At 40.8% G+C, this 17,922-nt stretch overlaps 1 protein-coding gene across 7 annotated transcripts in view; it reads right to left on the minus strand.

The window, feature by feature from the left end:
• The window catches only part of PARN (poly(A)-specific ribonuclease), a 201,326-nt gene that overhangs the window by 138,876 nt on the left and 44,528 nt on the right, over positions 1-17,922 (minus strand). For all 7 annotated transcript variants that reach the window (XR_011252660.1, XM_069570169.1, XM_069570166.1 and 4 more), the window contains exons 14-18: positions 17,588-17,631; positions 16,403-16,445; positions 15,637-15,712; positions 13,342-13,452; positions 12,965-13,034 (exon numbers count right to left, since the gene is read on the minus strand). Coding sequence is in view for 6 of the 7 variants with exons in the window: in XM_069570169.1 (XP_069426270.1) it covers positions 12,965-13,034; positions 13,342-13,452; positions 15,637-15,712; positions 16,403-16,445; positions 17,588-17,631 (344 nt within the window). In the remaining variant the exon portion in view is untranslated. The remainder of the gene's footprint in view (positions 1-12,964; positions 13,035-13,341; positions 13,453-15,636; positions 15,713-16,402; positions 16,446-17,587; positions 17,632-17,922) is intronic.

Raw genomic sequence — 17,922 nt, forward strand, 5'->3', positions numbered from 1 at the left:
GGGGCAGGCAGGACAGGAGAAGGTAAGGTGAGGGCTGCGCTGCAGGGGCGCAGGTAATGCTCTCATGAAAGACAAGCAGGGGGAGGCGGTCCTAAGATGGTGGAGGAATAGGACGGGGAGACCACTTTCTCCCCAACAAATTCATCAAAAGAACATTTAAACACTGAGTAAATTCCACAAAACAACTTCTGAATGCCGGCAGAGGACATCAGGCACCCAGAAAAGCAGCCCATTGCCTTCGAAAGGAGGTAGGAAAAAATATAAAAGACAAAAACAGAGACAAAAGAGGTAGGGACGGAGCTCCGTCCCGGGAAGGGAGTCTTAAAGAGAGAAGTTTCCAAACACCAGGAAACACTCTCACTGCTGAGTCAGTGGCGAGCCTTGAAAGCACAGAGGGCAACATAACAGGGAGGAAAAATAAATAAATAATTAAAACCCACAAATTCCACGCCCAACGGTAACTCCCCCAGCGGAGAAGCAGCGCAGATGCCTGCACCCGCCACTAGCAAGCAGAGGCTGAGCAGGGAGGCGCGGGCTGCATTGCTTAGCATAAGGATCTGGCCTGAATGCCCCAAGCCCAATCTGAGCGAACTAACTTGGACTAGCAAACCAGACTGTGGGATAACTACCACCCAAAAAGCCAGCCCTAACCTAAGACACTGCCAGGCCCATGCACAGAACAAAGGACTGAACAGAGACAGCTGGCTGCAGACCATCCCCCTCCGATGACAGGCAGCCAGAGCCGGAAGGGGGCAATCACAGCCCCAGAGAGACATTATCTACAAAATTGTAAGCAGGCTTCTTTGTCAACTAAGACTTCTTGGGGTTCTGGATGTCAACATCTGCCTGAGAAGGTGCGCCGGTTGTATACCCAGAAAACCGAGCAGCAAGGATGGGAGAAGCGATAAGTCGCAGCAACCGCGCTCACCAAACACCCAATCACCTGAGCTGCTCGGACCTGGGAAGGGCACAAAATGCAGGCCCAACGGAGTCTTCGCCTCTGAGGACCACCCAAGTGCCTGAACCAGACCGGCTTAGACCTGGGAGATGCGTGTAGCCAAGGGCCGGCCTCGGACTGTTCCTGGCAGAGCCACATAGAGCCTGAGGAGAGTGGGCAGGGAGGGTACATGCACCGTGAGCAGGGGAAGGCCCAGTGTGGCTGAGGCACTGCGAGCACACGCCAGTGCTACTTGTTTGCAGCGTCCCTCCCTCCCCACAGCGCGACTGAACAAGTGAGCCTAAAAAAAGTGTCCACCACCACCCTCTTTGTGTCAGGGCGGAAATCAGACACTGAAGAGACCAGCAAACAGAAGAAGCTAAAACAGAGGGAACCGCCTTGGAAGTGACAGGTGCAATAGATTAAAACCCTGTCGTTAGTACCAACTACATAGGAAGGGGCCTATAGATCTTGAGAAATATAACCCAGACCAAGGAACTATCTGAAAATGAACTGACCCCACACTACCCACAACACCAGAGAAAGTCCTAGATATATTTTTACTATTTTTATGATCATTCTTTTTTCAATTTTTAAAAATGTTTAAGTCCTCTATTACTCTTTAATTTTCACTTTTATAACCTACTATTACTTTGCAAAAAAAAAAGACCCTATTTTTCAAAAGCAAACTTCATATATATATATTTTTAACAATTTTTGTGACTTTGTCTTTTTTTCTCGCCTTTTTTTTTCTTTTCTTTAATGTTGTATTTTTGAAATTCCAAATTCTAGATTTTTAATCTTTGCTTTTTGATATTTGTTATCAATTTGGTGCCTTTAAGAACCCAATTTTCAGTACCCATTTTAACATGGGAGCAAGATTACTGGCTTGACTGCTCTCTCCCCCTTTGGACTCTCCTTTTTCTCCACCAGGTCACCTGTGTCTCCTCACTAACCCCTCTCTTCTCTACCCAACTCTGTGAATTTCTGTGGGTTCCAAACGGTGGAGAACACTTACGGAACTGATTACTGGCTGGATCTGTCTCTCTCCTTTTCATTCCCCCCCTTTTATCCTCCTGGCCACCTCTGTCTCCTTCCTCCCTCCTCTCTTCTCTGTATAACTCCGTGAACATCTCTGAGTGGTCCAGCTGTGGAGTACACATAAGGAAGTGATTACTGGCTAGCTTGCTCTCTCCTCTATTGATTCCACCTTATCTCATTCGGGTCACCTCTAACTCCCTGCTCCCTCTTCTCTTCTCCATGTAACTCTGTGAACCTCTCTGCGTGTTCCTCACTGTGGAGAAACTTTTCATCTTTAACCTAGATGTTTTGTCAACTGTGCTGTACAGAAGGAGAAGTTTTGAGACTACTGTAAAAATAAGACTGAAAACCAGAAGCAGGAGGCTTAAGTCCAAACCCTGAGAACACAAGAGAGCTCCTGACTCCAGGGAACATTCATTGACAGGAGTTCATCAGACACCTCCATACCTACACTGAAACCAAGCACCACCAGAGGGGCAACAAGTTCCAGAGCAAGACATACCAAGCAAATTCTCCAGCAACACAGGAACACAGCCCTGAGCTCCAATATACAGGCTGCCCAAAGTTACTCTAAAACCATAGACATCTCATAACTCATTACTGGACACTTCATTGCACTCCAGAGAGAAGAAATCCAGCTCCACCCACCAGAACACCAACACAAGCTTCCCTAACCAAGAAACCTTGACAAGCCACCTGCACAACCCCACCCACAGCAAGGAAACTCCACAATAAAGAGAACTCCACAAACTACCAGAATACAGAAAAGACACCCCAAACGCAGCAATATAAACAAGGTGAAGAGACAGAGGAATACCCAGCAGGTAAAGGAATAGGATAAATGCCCACCAAACCAAACAAAAGAGGAAGAGATAGGGAATCTATGTGAGAAAGAATCCTGAACAATGATGATGAAAATGATTCAAAATCTTGAAATCAAAATGGAATCACAGATAAATAGCCTGGAGACAAGGATTGAGAAGATGCAAGAAAGGTTTAACAAGGACCTAGAATAAATAAAAAAGAGTCAATATATAACGAATAATGTAATAAATGAGATCAACAACACTCTGGAGAACAAATAGTAGAATAACAGAGGCAGAAGACAGGATTAGTGAATTAAAAGATAGAATGGTAGAAATAAATGAATCAGAGAGTAAAAAAGAAAAACGAATTAAAAGAAATGAGGACAATCTGAGAGACCTCCAGGACAGTGTTAAACGGCCCAACATTCAAATCATAGGAGTCCCAGAAGAACAAGACAAAAAGAAAGACCATGGGAAAATACTTGAGGAGATAATAGTTGAAAACTTTCCTAAAATGGAGAAGGAAATAATCACCCAAGTCCAAGAAACCCAGAGAGTCCCAAACAGGATAAACCCAAGGCAAAACACCCCAAGACACATATTAATCAAATTAACAAAGATCAAACACAAAGAACAAATATTAAAAGCAGCAAGGGAAAAACAACAAATGACACACAAGGGGATCCCCATAAGGCTAATGGCTGATCTTTCAATAGAAACTCTTCAAGCCAGGAGGGAATGGCAAGACATACTTAAAGTGATGAGAGAAAATAACCTACAGCCCAGATTACTGTATCCAGCAAGGATCTCATTTAAATATGAAGGAGAAATTAAAAGTTTTACAGACAAGCAAAAGCTGAGAGAATTCAGCACCACCAAACCAGCTCTTCGACAAATGCTAAAGGATATTCTCTAGACAGGAAACACAAAAACGGTGTATAAACTCGAACCCAAAACAATAAAGTAAATGGTAACGGGATCATACTTATCAATAATTACCTTAAACATAAATGGGTTGAATGCCCCAACCAAAAGACAAAGACTGGCTGAATGGATACAAAAATAAGACCCCTATATATGTTGTCTACAAGAGACCCAACCTCAAAACAGGGGACACATACAGACTGAAAGTGAAGGGCTGGAAAAAGGTATTCCATGCAAATAGAAACCAAAAGAAAGCAGGAGTAGCAATACTCATATCAGATAAAATAGACTTTAAAACAAAAGTGTGAAAAGAGACAAAGAAGGACACTACATAATGATCAAAGGATCAATCCAAGAAGAAGATATAACAATTATAAATATATATGCACCCAACATAGGAGCACCGCAATATGTAAGACAAATGCTAACAAGTATGAAAAGGGAAATTAACAATAACACAATAATAGTGGGAGACTTGAACACCACACTCACACCTATGGATAGATCAACTAAACAGAAAATTAACAAGGAGATGCAAACTTTAAACGATACAACAGACTAGTTAGACCTAATTGCTATCTATAGGACATTCCACCCCAAAACAATGAATTTAACCTTTTTCTCAAGCACACACAGAATCTTCTCCAGGAGAGATCACATCCTGGGCCATAAATCTAGTCTTGGTAAATTCAAAAAAACTGAAATCATTCCAAGCATCTTTTCTGACCACAATGCAATAAGATTAGATCTCAATTACAGGAGAAAAACTATTAAAAATTCCAACATGTTGGAGGCTGAACAACATGCTGCTGAATAACCAACAAATCACAGAAGAAATCAAAAAAGAAATAAAAATATGCATAGAAACGAATGAAAATGAAAACACAACAACCCAAAACCTGTGGGACACTATAAAAGCAGTGCTAAGGGGAAAGTTCATAGCAATACAGGCATACCTCAAGAAACAAGAAAAAAGCCAAATAAATAAAGTCAAATAAATAACCTAACTCTACACTTAAAGCAACTAGAAAAGGAAGAAATGGAGAACCCCAGGGTTAGTAGAAGGAAAGAAATCTTAAAAATTAGGGCAGAAATAAATGCAAAAGAAACAAAAGAGACCACAGCAAAAATCAACAAAACCAAAAGCTGGTTCTTTGAAAGGATAAATAAAATTGACAAACAATTAGCCAGACTCATCAAGAAACAAAGGGAGAAAAATCAAATCAATAAAATTAGAAATGAAAATGGAGAGACCACAACAGACAACACAGAAATACAAAGGATCATAAGAGACTACTATCAGCAATTATATGCCAATAAAATGGACAACGTGGAAGAAATGGACAAATTCTTAGAAAAGCACAACTTTCCAAAACCGAACCAGGAAGAAATAGAAAATCTTAACAGACCCATCACAAGCACGGAAATTGATACTGTAATCAGAAATCTTCCAGCAAACAAAAGCCCAGGTCCAGACGGCTTCACAGCTGAATTCTACCAAAAATTTAGGGAAGAGCTAACACCTATCCTACTCAAACTCTTCCAGAAAATTGCAGAGGAAGGTAAACTTCCAAACTCATTCTATGAGGCCACCACCACCGTAATACCAAAACCTGACAAAGATGTCACAAAAAAGGAAAACTACAGGCCAATATCACTGATGAACATAGATGCAAAAATCCTTAACAAAATTCTAGCAATCAGAATCTAACAACACATTAAAAAGATCATACACCATGACCAAGTGGGCTTTATCTCAGGGATGCAAGGATTCTTTAATATCTGCAAATCAATCAATGTAATACACCACATTAACAAATTGAAAAATAAAAGCCATATAATTAGCTCAATAGATGCAGAGAAAGCCTTTGACAAAATTCAACATCCATTTATGATAAAAACTCTCCAGAAAGCAGGAATAGAAGGAACATACCTCAACATAATAAAAGCTATATATGACAAACCCACAGCAAACATTATCCTCAATGGTGAAAAATTGAAAGCATTTCCCCTAAAGTCAGGAACAAGACAACGGTACCCACTTTCACCATTACTATTCAACATAGTTTTGGAAGTTTTGGCCACAGCAATCAGAGCAGAAAAAGAAATAAAAGGAATCCAAATTGGAAAAGAAGAAGTAAAACTCTCACTGTTTGCAGATGACATGATCCTCTACATCAGTTCAGTTCAGTTCAGTCGCTCAGTCGTGTCCGACTCTTTGAGACCCCATGAATTGCAGCACACCAGGCTTCCCTGTCCATCACCAACTCCTAGAGTTCACTCAGACTCACGTCCATCATTACTAGAGCTAATCAATGAATACAGTAAAGTTGCAGGATACAAAATCAACACACAGAAATCCCTTGTATTCCTATACACTAATAATGAGAAAATAGAGAAATTAAGGAAACAATTCCATTCACCATTGCAACGAAAATAATAAAATACTTAGGAATATATCTACCTAAAGAAACTAAAGACCTGTATATAGAAAACTATAAAACACTGGTGAAAGAAATCAAAGAGGACACTAATAGATGGAGAAATATACCATATTCATGGATCGTAAGAATCAATATAGTGAAAATGAATATACTACCCAAAGCAATTTATAGATTCAATGCAATCCCTATCAAGCTACCAACGGTATTTTTCACAGAGCTAGAACAAATAATTTCACAATTTGTATGGAAATACAAAAAACCTCGAATAGCCAAAGCAATGTTGAGAAAGAAGAATGGAACTGGAGGAATCAACCTGCCTGACTTCAGGCTCTACTACAAAGCCACAGTCATCAAGACAGTATGGTACTGGCACAAAGACAGAAATATAGATCAATGGAACAAAATAGAAAGCCCAGAGATAAATCCACACACCTATGGACACCTTATCTTCGACAAAGGAGGCAAGAATATACAATGGATTAAAGACAATCTCTTTAACAAGTGGTGCTGGGAAAACTGGTCAACCACTTGTAAAAGAATGAAACTAGACCACTTTCTAACACCATACACAAAAATAAACTCAAAATGGATTAAAGATTTAAACATAAGGCCAGAAACTATAAAACTCCTGGAAGAGAACATAGGCAAAACACTCTCCAACATACATCACAGCAGGATCCTCTATGACCCACCTCCCAGAATACTGGAAATAAAAGCAAAAATAAACAAATGGGACCTAATTAAACTTAAAAGCTTCTGCACAACAAAGGAAACTATAAGCAAGGTGAAAAGACAGCCTTCAGAATGGGAGAAAATAATAGCAAATGAAGCAACCAACAAAGAACTAATCTCAAAAATATACAAGCAACACCTACAGCTCAATTCCAGAAAAATAAATGACCCAATCAAAAAATGGGCCAAAGAACTAAATAGACATTTCTCCAAAGAAGACATACAGATGGCTAATAAACACATGAAAAGATGCTCAACATCACTCATTATCAGAGAAATGCAAATCAAAACCACAATGAGGTACCATTTCATGCCAGTCAGAATGGCTGCAATCCAAAAGTCTACAAGCAATAAATGCTGGAGAGGGTGTGGAGAAAAGAGAACCCTCTTATACTGTTGGTGGGAATGCAAACTAGTACAGCCACTATGGAGAACAGTATGGAAATTCCTTAAAAAACTGGAAATAGAACTGCCTTATGACCCAGCAATCCTCCTGCTGGGCATACACACTGAGGAAACCAGAATTGAAAGAGACACATGTACCCCAATGTTCATCGCAGCACTAATGTTTATAATACCCAGGACATGGAAACAACCTAGAGGTCCATCAGCAGATGAATGGATAAGAAAGCTGTGGTACATAGACACAATGGAGTATTACTCAGCCATTAAAAAGAATACATTTGAATCAGTTCTAATGAGGTGGATGAAACTGGAACCTATTATACAGAGTGAAGCCAGAAAGAAAAACACCAATACAGTATACTAACATATGTATATGGAATTTAGAAAGATGGTAACGATAACCCTGTATGCAAGACAGCAAAAGAGACACAGATGTATAGAACAGTCTTTCGGACTCTGTGGGAGAGGGAGAGGGTGGGATGATTTGGGAGAATGGCATTGAAACATGTATAATATCATATATGAAACAAGTCGCCAGTCCAGGTTCAATGCGTGATACTGGATGCTTGGGGCTGGTGCACTGAGAAGACCCAGAAGGATGGTACGGGGAGGGAGGAGGGAGGGGGGTTCAGGGTGGGGAACATGTGTATACCTGTGGCAGATACATGTTGATGTATGGCAAAACCAATACAATATTGTAAAGTAATTAACCTCCAATTAAAATAAATAAATTTGTATTTTTAAAAAAAGACAAGCAGGGTCTGCACTTTCGGACACGTGGGTCACCCAGTGAACGACATGGTTCAACATGAAATGTGGCTGCTGGTAACTGAGACAATAAGCGTGGTTCACGTCCAGCACCAGCAAAAGAAGGTTCCGCATGGATCTGAAGTATTTTGTTTTTTTACAACCCTTCAGTTTAAAAAAACCTCTCTGATGTCAAAGGTGAAGCACAGGGAGATTAGCAGAAAGAACTTACTGCCCGCACATGATTGCTCTCCATGGAGGAAAAGGGAGAAGACATCAGTGTGCTTCATCTCAGGCGCTGTAACCATTCCTCCTACTCGCCACTTATCATTGCTTTGTGTACCTATACAACCTTCCATAAATTGCTGGATTCATCTGCATAACAAAACTTTCTAAAATGCTTCAAATCAAAGCAATCTTGCTTCTATTATGTACCAATCTGACATACTTCATTGTCCTCTGATTTTTCTTTAGCAAACACTAAAAGGTGAGTACAGGAAAAGTGGATGCTTCACATTTGCTCCAGTTTTAAATCAGCACTTCAATCCATTTTCTTCTCTATCATGAAACTAAAAACATAAAAACTCATGCTGCTACGATATCTACTGTTTTGAATTTCCCAGCATGTCAAATTCTCTTGTACTTCAGGAAAGGAAAATAATAGACCCTGGCCACCTACTAAGTCTGAGGAACTATCAAAGTCCTTTTGCATCTCATGTGACTTTTATAACTTACATGGGAGGGGGACAGTTCCAGTCCTGTTTTTACAGAGGAGGAAATGAACTGTCTTATCTTCAGCTTAGATGGAACACACAGCCCTGTCATCCTAGGAAGACTCCTGTTGAAATTCAGAACGCTGTGGGACTTCCTTGGTGGTCCAGTGGTTAAGAATCTGCCTTTTGATGCAGGCAGTGTGGGTTCAATCCCTGGTCCAGGGGCTAAGATCCCACATGCCTCATCACCAAGAAGCCAGAACATAAACAACAGAAGCAATACTGTAACAAATTCAATAGAGACTTTTAAAAAAATCATTAAAGAAAAAATTCAGAACACTTGTGCCCAGCATGACGCAGCTGTCCTATATAGTAAAGTGCAGGCACTTCTTCCTTTTTAATCCCACTACTTAGAGATTGGCCAAAATAAAATATGTGCTCATTTCCTTCCTCCTAAGAACTGAGGAAAATCGAAAATAACCTTTCCCCAAAACCCTTCATAAAAGGTTATCTATTAATACAAGAGAGCTCAAGGGGTCTTGCAGAAACAGATGGCTGTTAATAAAACATAACACTAAAGTCTAATTATGTGCTTTCTGTCGTGCAATAAAAAGTATAAGCAGAGTGTATTTTTAGCTCCTTCCGGGCCTAAAAGGATTTGACCAAAAGATCTTCTCTAAGTCTGGTTTTCTATGCATTGATGAAAACTGACCAAGGTCATAAAAGAAGGTAAACCAATTCCTGAGCAGAGAGCCCACAACACAGAGGAAGAGCATGCTGCACACAGCCTGTCATTAGCAGTGGTCTCATCCCAATTTCCATCATGCAGCAATGTTAGGACTTTCATTCTGAGTCCAAAAAGGAAGGGAGAAATGAGGTGCCCAGGAAAGGAAAGAGACAAATGGTACCTTGCAAAGTCTACTGGGACATTTCCCTGGGACAAACTGAGCTTAGAAAGTGCCCTGTACTACACTCCATTTCTGCAATCTGCTCAAGCACCAACTGTCTTGGGATCTTCTCAATAGCGGACTCGGTAAAGCTTCCCCGAAAGGAACACCTAAAGCAATCGGATGCTAATTTAAAATAATGCAGAAATAGGCTGGGTTTATCTTCACTCAAGGTTTACTTTTTAAACAATCTTGTGAGAGCAGAGCAAAAATATTATTTGCACATGTAAGTCAGCTCAGGTCCACCCAAATTCATATTAAGGCTATGTGTTTGGTTAAGCTTACATTGAGAAAAGCCAGGTGCCAAAAAGAAGGCTGTGTGCCGAAGAATTGATGCTTTCAAACTGTGGTGCTGAATAAGACTCTTGAGAGTCCCTTGGACAGCAAGGAGATCAAACCAGTCAACCCTAAAGGAAATCAACCCTGAATACTCATTGGAAGGACTGAAGCTAAAGCTGAAGCTCCGATACTTTGGCCGCTTGATGCAAAAAGCTGACTCACTGGAAAACATTAATGCTGGGAAAGACTGAGGGCAGGAGGAAAAGAGGGTGACAGAGGATGAAATGGTTGGATGGCATCACCGATTCAGTGGACACAACTTTGAGCAAACTCTGGGAGATAACAAAGGACAGGAAAGCCAGACATGCTGTGCTCCATGGGGATGCAAACAGTCCAACACAACTTAGTGACTGAACAACAACAAAAACAAACAAACCCTCAGAAAAATTTAGATTCTTCTAAAATCAACCGCTTGAGATAATACTGATAGCAACTGTTGGACATCTTTTTACAAGAGCAATCTTGAAGTAAAAAAATCAAGGTTTAATATTATAAATGAAACCTGCATTTAAGTAAGAATGGGTCAATATTGGCTTCCCAGGTGGTGCAGTGGTAATGAATGCACACGCCGATGCAGGAGATGCGTGTTTGATCCCTGGGTCGGGAAGATCCACTGGAGGAGAAAATGGAACCCCACTCTAGTATTCTCACCTGGGAAATCCTATAGACAGAGAAGCCTGGTGGGCTACCGTCAAAGGGGTCACAAAGAGTTGGACACGTCTGAGCAACTGAACACGCATCTACTCACAACATCAAAAGCAACCGCTTTTCCCATTTTCTTAATGGGTTCAGGATGGGTGGCTGTACTTAACCAAGCTAGTCCAATATAGAATAAAAATAGTCTCTATTTTCCACTTTAAATCCTGCTAGAATCTTTCTTCCCTTCAAAGATAAAGAAACAATTCTTCCTTCACAGATAGGGAAAAATAGAGGAAAAAAATCAAATTGGGCAAGAATTTTCAGTGCAATATCACAGGAGGATTCCTAAACCTCAACTATTTTTGGTATGCATCTAGGTTTTAGCAAAAAAATAATCTGAATGGACACCAGCCCCATTTAAAAGTGAAGTTATGTGTTTACTGCCCAGTTCTTCTAGTAATATCTTTGCATATAATTAGCAATACTAAATTGATCTAGAAGTCTTATTTAAACTTTTAAAGGGCTTCCCTTGTGGCTCAGCTGGTAAAGAATCCTCCTGCAATGCAGGAGACCTGGGTTCGATCCTTGGGTTGGGAAGATCCCCTGGAGAAGGGAACACCTATCCACTCCAGTATTCTGATCTGGAGAATTCCATGGACTGTACAGTCCATGGGGTCGCAAAGAGTTGGACACAACTGAGCAACTTTCACTTCACTTAAACTTATAAACCAAAGCCTACTTTGACTGCTGTTCATTTTGGCCACACAGATGACTGATAAACAAGAGACAGCCTCTATCTATCCACATTTGCAACCATCACCTGACTTTATTAGGAGCTGATTTTAGTGCAGAAGCAGGATTGTTGTTTTAAATATTTAAACGGGAGTAAACATCTCCCCAGCTGCAAAATACTGCTGAACGACAAACTTAACATCACGTGCATAAAAATGCCAGAAAGGCCACAATCCATATGTATTTAGTGTCACTCACAGGTTCCTTGGTTGATGCCATAAGCGGTCCTAAGATTTACAAAGATAAACACTGCCCCCAATTTAGAGGGTTAGAAAACCCCATTTTGAACTGGATAGATAGCAAGAACTCAACTGGTGGCAGAATTAATTTTCCATGCAGAAAAATTCAACTTAATTTTCAATATACACTACATTGTTAACCAGTCCTCTTTGAAAGATTTTTTTTTTTGATGTGAAAGATGTTTTTGCAAAGTCAAACACATTTACCTCTGAACTTCTACAGAAAAGAACAAAGATTTAAAAAGGAAGAAGCCACAGGATGACAGAATTCACTAACTCAGACTACACAGATTCCAAGCCTGTAGGAATCCAGATGTTTGGAATTAACTTCTGACTGCAGCATGGTACCTATGAACAAGCACTGTGATACCAGAATTTATACAGACTCTGGAGGAGACGGCACTCTTACTCAGGAAAGCACTGACAGAAATGCAAAATGCCACATATAAGGAAATGATGTCACCAAGCCGACCTTGAAATGGCTCTCTCAGAAGTGGCGAGTGATGTGGGCTGCCCACTTCTGTCTAGCTCACCTAAACCTCCCAGAACCAGCCCTGCGAAGAGAGGTAGGGTAGAGACGAAGGCTTGGGGCCCTGGCACAAAGCCATGCTGTGGCCAGCTGGATGATCACATTCACAACTTTAGCCTCAACTGTGCCAAGAAAGCACCAGCCTCACTTTGAAGTAACAATCTAGAGATTCTTTGGAAATGCTCTGAGAGCAGACGTTTCCCTACAATCACACTGACTTCCTCCGACGGTGAAGGAGCAACTTCACCGGATCCATTCAGATGAGGGCTCGGGATGCGATGACCATCAACCTGCTCCACAGGTTATCTGAGAAGTCATTTGTGTAACCGTCTTCTTAGAAAGGACATTATTTAATTAGACAATAATGCAAGCGTGAAGAATAATCTCACTCGTGAAGCCTGTTGGGGTTAAGTTAGGTCTGACTGTGTATACAGACACATACTCAGAGACTCCCTTGTGGGTCACTTAAATTCTGAAGCCACCAGTCCTTTGTCTTGGAAGAGATGTGCTACCTTTCATAATGTTTTCTTTTTTTTTTCTAGCAAATATTGAATACATTCTTTTCGAAAAGGTCAATTTCTATTTTTCAAAAAACATCTGAGTCACCAGCGATGAGAAATATCTTATCTAAAAATGCCCGAGAACTCCCAGTCACCCCTCACTGACATCCCAGATACTGGGCTCTTCCACCAGCAGAGGATTCTGGGGCACTGGAACTCTGATTACTTACTTGTTAAAAAAAGGTTCGATGAGTTTTGATCTGGCAGACACATGACTCTTTGGAGGACTAAGAAAAGAACCTAATAAAGAAAAGAAGCAGAATATCACATACAGTCAAGGAAAACAAAGCCTGAAAAAAATATCCTGAAATCAACAGTATGGTTCTGCAAGGGTACAATAAGTGCTCATGTGGACCAAGGACCACAACCCCAGGTAAGCGTTTGATGGTTCTTCCTGTGCACTCCCCATCCCCTCTCCCAACCCCCTCCCCCTCCTCCCTCAAAACCCTCCCACTTCCTACTGGGTGAGTGGATTCCAGGGAAAGGGTAGACAGGGAAGATCCCCTCTGGACCATGGTGTGTTGACAGAGACAGGTACAGTGTGTACCTAGGTAGTTGGCCATGGAGATGAAACACAGTCCTGTGATATAAGCATCATAGCCTGCCTCGTGGAGCTGTTCAGAAGCCGTGTCATAACTTGGAAAGCCTTCTGCACTTTCTAAAGAGAAAAAAGAAATAACAGTCTTCCCAAGGTCGTCACAAATCATGAAGACTGGTAAGCATGCTGCCCTGCCAAATCCAGACGTCTGTGCGGCAGAAACACCATAAAGAAGCAGAAAGAAAGCTATCTCCTTAATTCTCTCCACACAAGATCTTGAGATAACAGAGTCACTGAAAATGAGGGCTTTGGTCTAGACTAGAGAAGTGTCTTGGTTACGTTGTCAAAGACTCAGCCACACGCCTCCCAACTGCATGCTGTTGGATGCTATTTACAACCATGCATAACTCACTCCTGTGACCATGACTCCTCCTCTGATTGGGACACAAGGGGTATTTCAGAACAGTGGTCCCCAATCTTTTTGGCACCAGGGACCAGTTTCGTGAAAGACAAATTTTCCATGGGGGCGGAGGTGGTTTGGGGATGATTCAGGCATATTACATTTATTGTGCACTTTATTTCTATTATTATTAAATCAGCTCTACCCCAGGTCATTAGGCATTAGATCCCAGAGATTAGAGACCTCAGAGCAACGGCTAGGAGCATGGCCCCCAGCGTGCACTGTCTGAGTTTGAATCTTTGCTCCATCACTTAGCTGCTATGTGATCTTAGGCACGTTGCCCTCTCTGGGCCTCCACCATGGTAGAAGGGCAATGACAGTCAGAGCTCCCTCGTTAGGCTTTCGTGAGGATCAAATGAGCTCAAGCAAGCAAAGCTCTCATGCCACGTTTGGTATGTGGTAAACACTCTGTAACTGTTATCTGACGATACTCCAGCTCACCCTCCCCAAAAACCAAAGACTCCCATCAAGGTTGGCAGCTCAAGTCAACAGTGTCCTTCACTATGTCTCCAAACTCACAGATATAAAGACAGAAAGCACAACCAAGTCCCAAAACATCAGAATTTGCTGTAATGCTGCCCTTGCAACATGGCACATCCTCATGGGAGAGACCGTTTTATGACATGCCTCTCTGGTCACAATGATATTCACAGATGCTGAGAGAATGAGGTTTACTGAACCTGCTTTAGACTAAACTCTCCTTACTGGAATATTATATGGAAATATCGGGATAAAACTGTAACTCATAAATAGTTCTTTCCTAGAACCATTTTGTAAATGAGAATCAAAAAGGTTACAACAGAATCAAAAGCATGAGTGGAAATTAACAATGAAAAAGCTATAATTATTTTTATATCAATACAATGCTCTTTAAGCAAGAATTCTTTAACCTCAGTAAGTACTGAATATTAGATTTTAAGCTTAAAAAAAAAAGTCTTTTAACATGATAGCCAACTAAGTCATGGCCTCTATTCTACCACCAGCTGAAACAGTTATTTCCAAAATCAATTATTTCCATTATACTGTCCATTATATTGTTAGAGGAAAGGTCTAGGTTTTCTCCCCTCATCCTTTTCTTAATTCCTTTTTTGGACTATTCCAGAAAGGGAAGCAAATAACTGTCATCTTGGCTGCTTTAGTACCTTCCATTGTCAATTCCTGAGCCATCAGTCCTGTTATCAATTTCTCAGGAAGCTTGCAGGCTACATCTAATGGGATGTTAATTATGATACCAGCAGCATGACTGAGGCCAAGAGGAACCAAGGAAGTAACTAACACCTGGAAGGTTCACCAAACACATGGGTGGGACCATGGCCAGATACGGCAAACATTTCCACCCCTGAGAAATGTCCCTCCCTTCTCTGGTTTTCCTCACCACTGCTGTCCAGTGCCTAAGCTACCTCTGAAGGAGGCAGAGATGGAGCCCCCTCCTTCCTCAACTGTAAACCCAGTTCTTGGGCTTTCCTGAGACAAAAAGTATATTTTCACTCTACCCCTGACAATTAATCACCAACTTTTTGTCTTTGCTTAAACCAAAAGGAAGACACATAAAGTTTGGGGGCAATTCCAAGCATTAAGAAACAAAAAGCCCTGAAGATTCCATTGCTAAACTTCTCAACGAACAGGCTACCCAATCCTACCCGTGCAAAATCGAGGTAGGATTAGAAGACCATCTTTATTCAGAAAACAGCAACTCAACCAAGGGTATGAGCAAGTTAATTCAGCCAAAATTTATAAATGTACAACATATGTAGTTTCTAGAATAGTTTTACCTTTCTTCTATAATAGACATCCATAATTATCATTGATAATGTGGAGCTTTCTGGGATCGTTTATATTCTTACCAACTTTAGGAGGGCTGAAAGGTGTCTCTTTTAACCGCTTTTCCAATTCTGCAAGGGATGTGTTGTTAATGATATCCTGCAAACCAGGAAACACAGGGAGCAGCTGTCATCATCTCAGAGCAACATCTATTAGAGATTCACGAAGAATCAGGACCAAAAAAAAAAAAAAAAGTATCTAGTACTGCCCCCTTGTGTTCTTTAAAGAAACACAGGAGTCGTTCTTTTCAATATGAGAGAGAAACCACAAGTTTAATTTCCACCATATGGGAAGTATAGCCATATGAAAAGTTTTTACAGATGTGTTAAGTATCTACAGACCTTTGGCCAGAAAGCTATACTGCTCTGGCATTCACTCAGCCATATAAAGTCACTTCAGAAAGAAGCAAATGATTATATTTTTACCTGAATTCTCTTGTAGACTATATATCCAAAATATGTAAAATAAGGAAAAGGAATGAGTGTATGCATCTGTAATCTATTCAAAAATTCATTATGTTTTAACATTAAAAATTTATATTCAAAAGGAAAAAACTCCCACAATTCCACTACCCAAAGACAACTGCTATTTACATTTTGACATATCTATTTCGAGCCTTTCCTCAATTTCTTTTTTATCTTTTTTTGTTTTTTCAGAGAATAAGAGGCAGGTAGGGGGGAAGTTGTATTGGAAAGTGACATTAATTGACCAGAATTCTAAAGCTGTTAGCAGCAATCAGGAAAATTTCAAACTATAATTTATCAACAATAGTTCTGATTTTTTAAATACCTTAAAAGGTTGTGTGCTGGCCATCAATTTTGTATCCAAGAGCCTAAAAACAGAATTTTTTAAAAAGGTAAACAAAATGGATAGCAACGTTCAAAATGTACTTTACTCCAATGAATAACAGTGGATGGGGGCGTTAGGCACATCAGTCATCTGCATCTCCACTATGTCAGACTGAGGACACGGTCTCCTCGTCCAGGCACTTCATCAGGAGGCGGTGGGGAAGCCCACACCTAGAGCACAAGTTCTAGAGGGCATGGGCTTACACTGACATCAGGGGTAAGTCAAACATCCTCGTGTGTTTGCACGTGGTTCAAACACTGCTGCAGGCCTGATGCTCCCAAGCTCTTATCATCTCCTACCACTACCCAGATCTGTAAAATATATATCTTGGAGGGTCAAAAACTGCATTTGCAGTCTCATACAACTGTTATTTCTCACTACTCTGCTTCAGAAATTGCAATAACAGAAAAAAGAGACACACACACACATATACACACTCATATAAAAATACTATTTCCTCTCATATAAATATGAGTACTGCAGATAATTGGACAGAAATAGTCTGGCTGAAAGAGCAACTGCTCCAAGTCCTCTGCAGACAGGTCCTCAGATGTAGACTCTTGTTCTGAGGGCTTCATGCGGCTGATGTACGATCTACCAGAATACACCACACTAACCATGGACAATACCAACAGGCTAAGGTACTGACAAAGTTGTGAAAAAGGAGTTCTCTAGCCAGACAGGTTTTGACCGACGACAGAATACTCTCAACATATCCAGCTCTATCCAACTATACATTCAACCACCTTCAGTATTCAGCGGGATATCCTCAACTGGACGCTTTACTGTGACAAGGTTCACCTGACAGACAAGACAGACAAGTGCCAACTCAAGCAGACCTCCCAGGTCCCGCAGACAGTGGGAGGCAGGGTGAGCGAAAAGGCAGCTGCTGTCCGTTTTCACCCTTGGATCAAATTCTGGCTTTTAAATTTTAACAACAAACATAATCATCATTTGTAAAAGCAAACATCAGCAAGGTGGAGCTATTAAGCCATTTTCCAACTTATGCAAACTGAACTGTCACCATGATCTAATGGTTTTAATAAATTACTGTATACCTATGTGTAATTATGGATGCCCTGATGGCAGTTTTTAACCAAAGGCAAATCCTCAAAGAAAGCTTACCTGGGGAAAACACATGTTGTCATCTCCTTAAATTCATTTAAGTCCTAAAAAATAAGAACGTGACCTGTTATGATTTTACTGGTATATTTGCAATATTTAAAACAAATATTTCAGGAAGATGGCAATGACGACCCTATATGCAAGACAGGGAAAGAGACACAGATGTGTATAACGGACTTTTGGACTCAGAGGGAGAGGGAGAGGGTGGGATGATTTGGGAGAATGACATTCTAACATGTATACTATCATGTGAATTGAATCGCCAGTCTATGTCTGACGCAGGATGCAGCATGCTTGGGGCTGGTGCATGGGGATGACCCAGAAAGATGTTATGG

The sequence above is a fragment of the Ovis canadensis genome, chromosome 24, assembly GCF_042477335.2.
Source record: "Ovis canadensis isolate MfBH-ARS-UI-01 breed Bighorn chromosome 24, ARS-UI_OviCan_v2, whole genome shotgun sequence".
Lineage (NCBI taxonomy): Eukaryota > Metazoa > Chordata > Mammalia > Artiodactyla > Bovidae > Ovis > Ovis canadensis.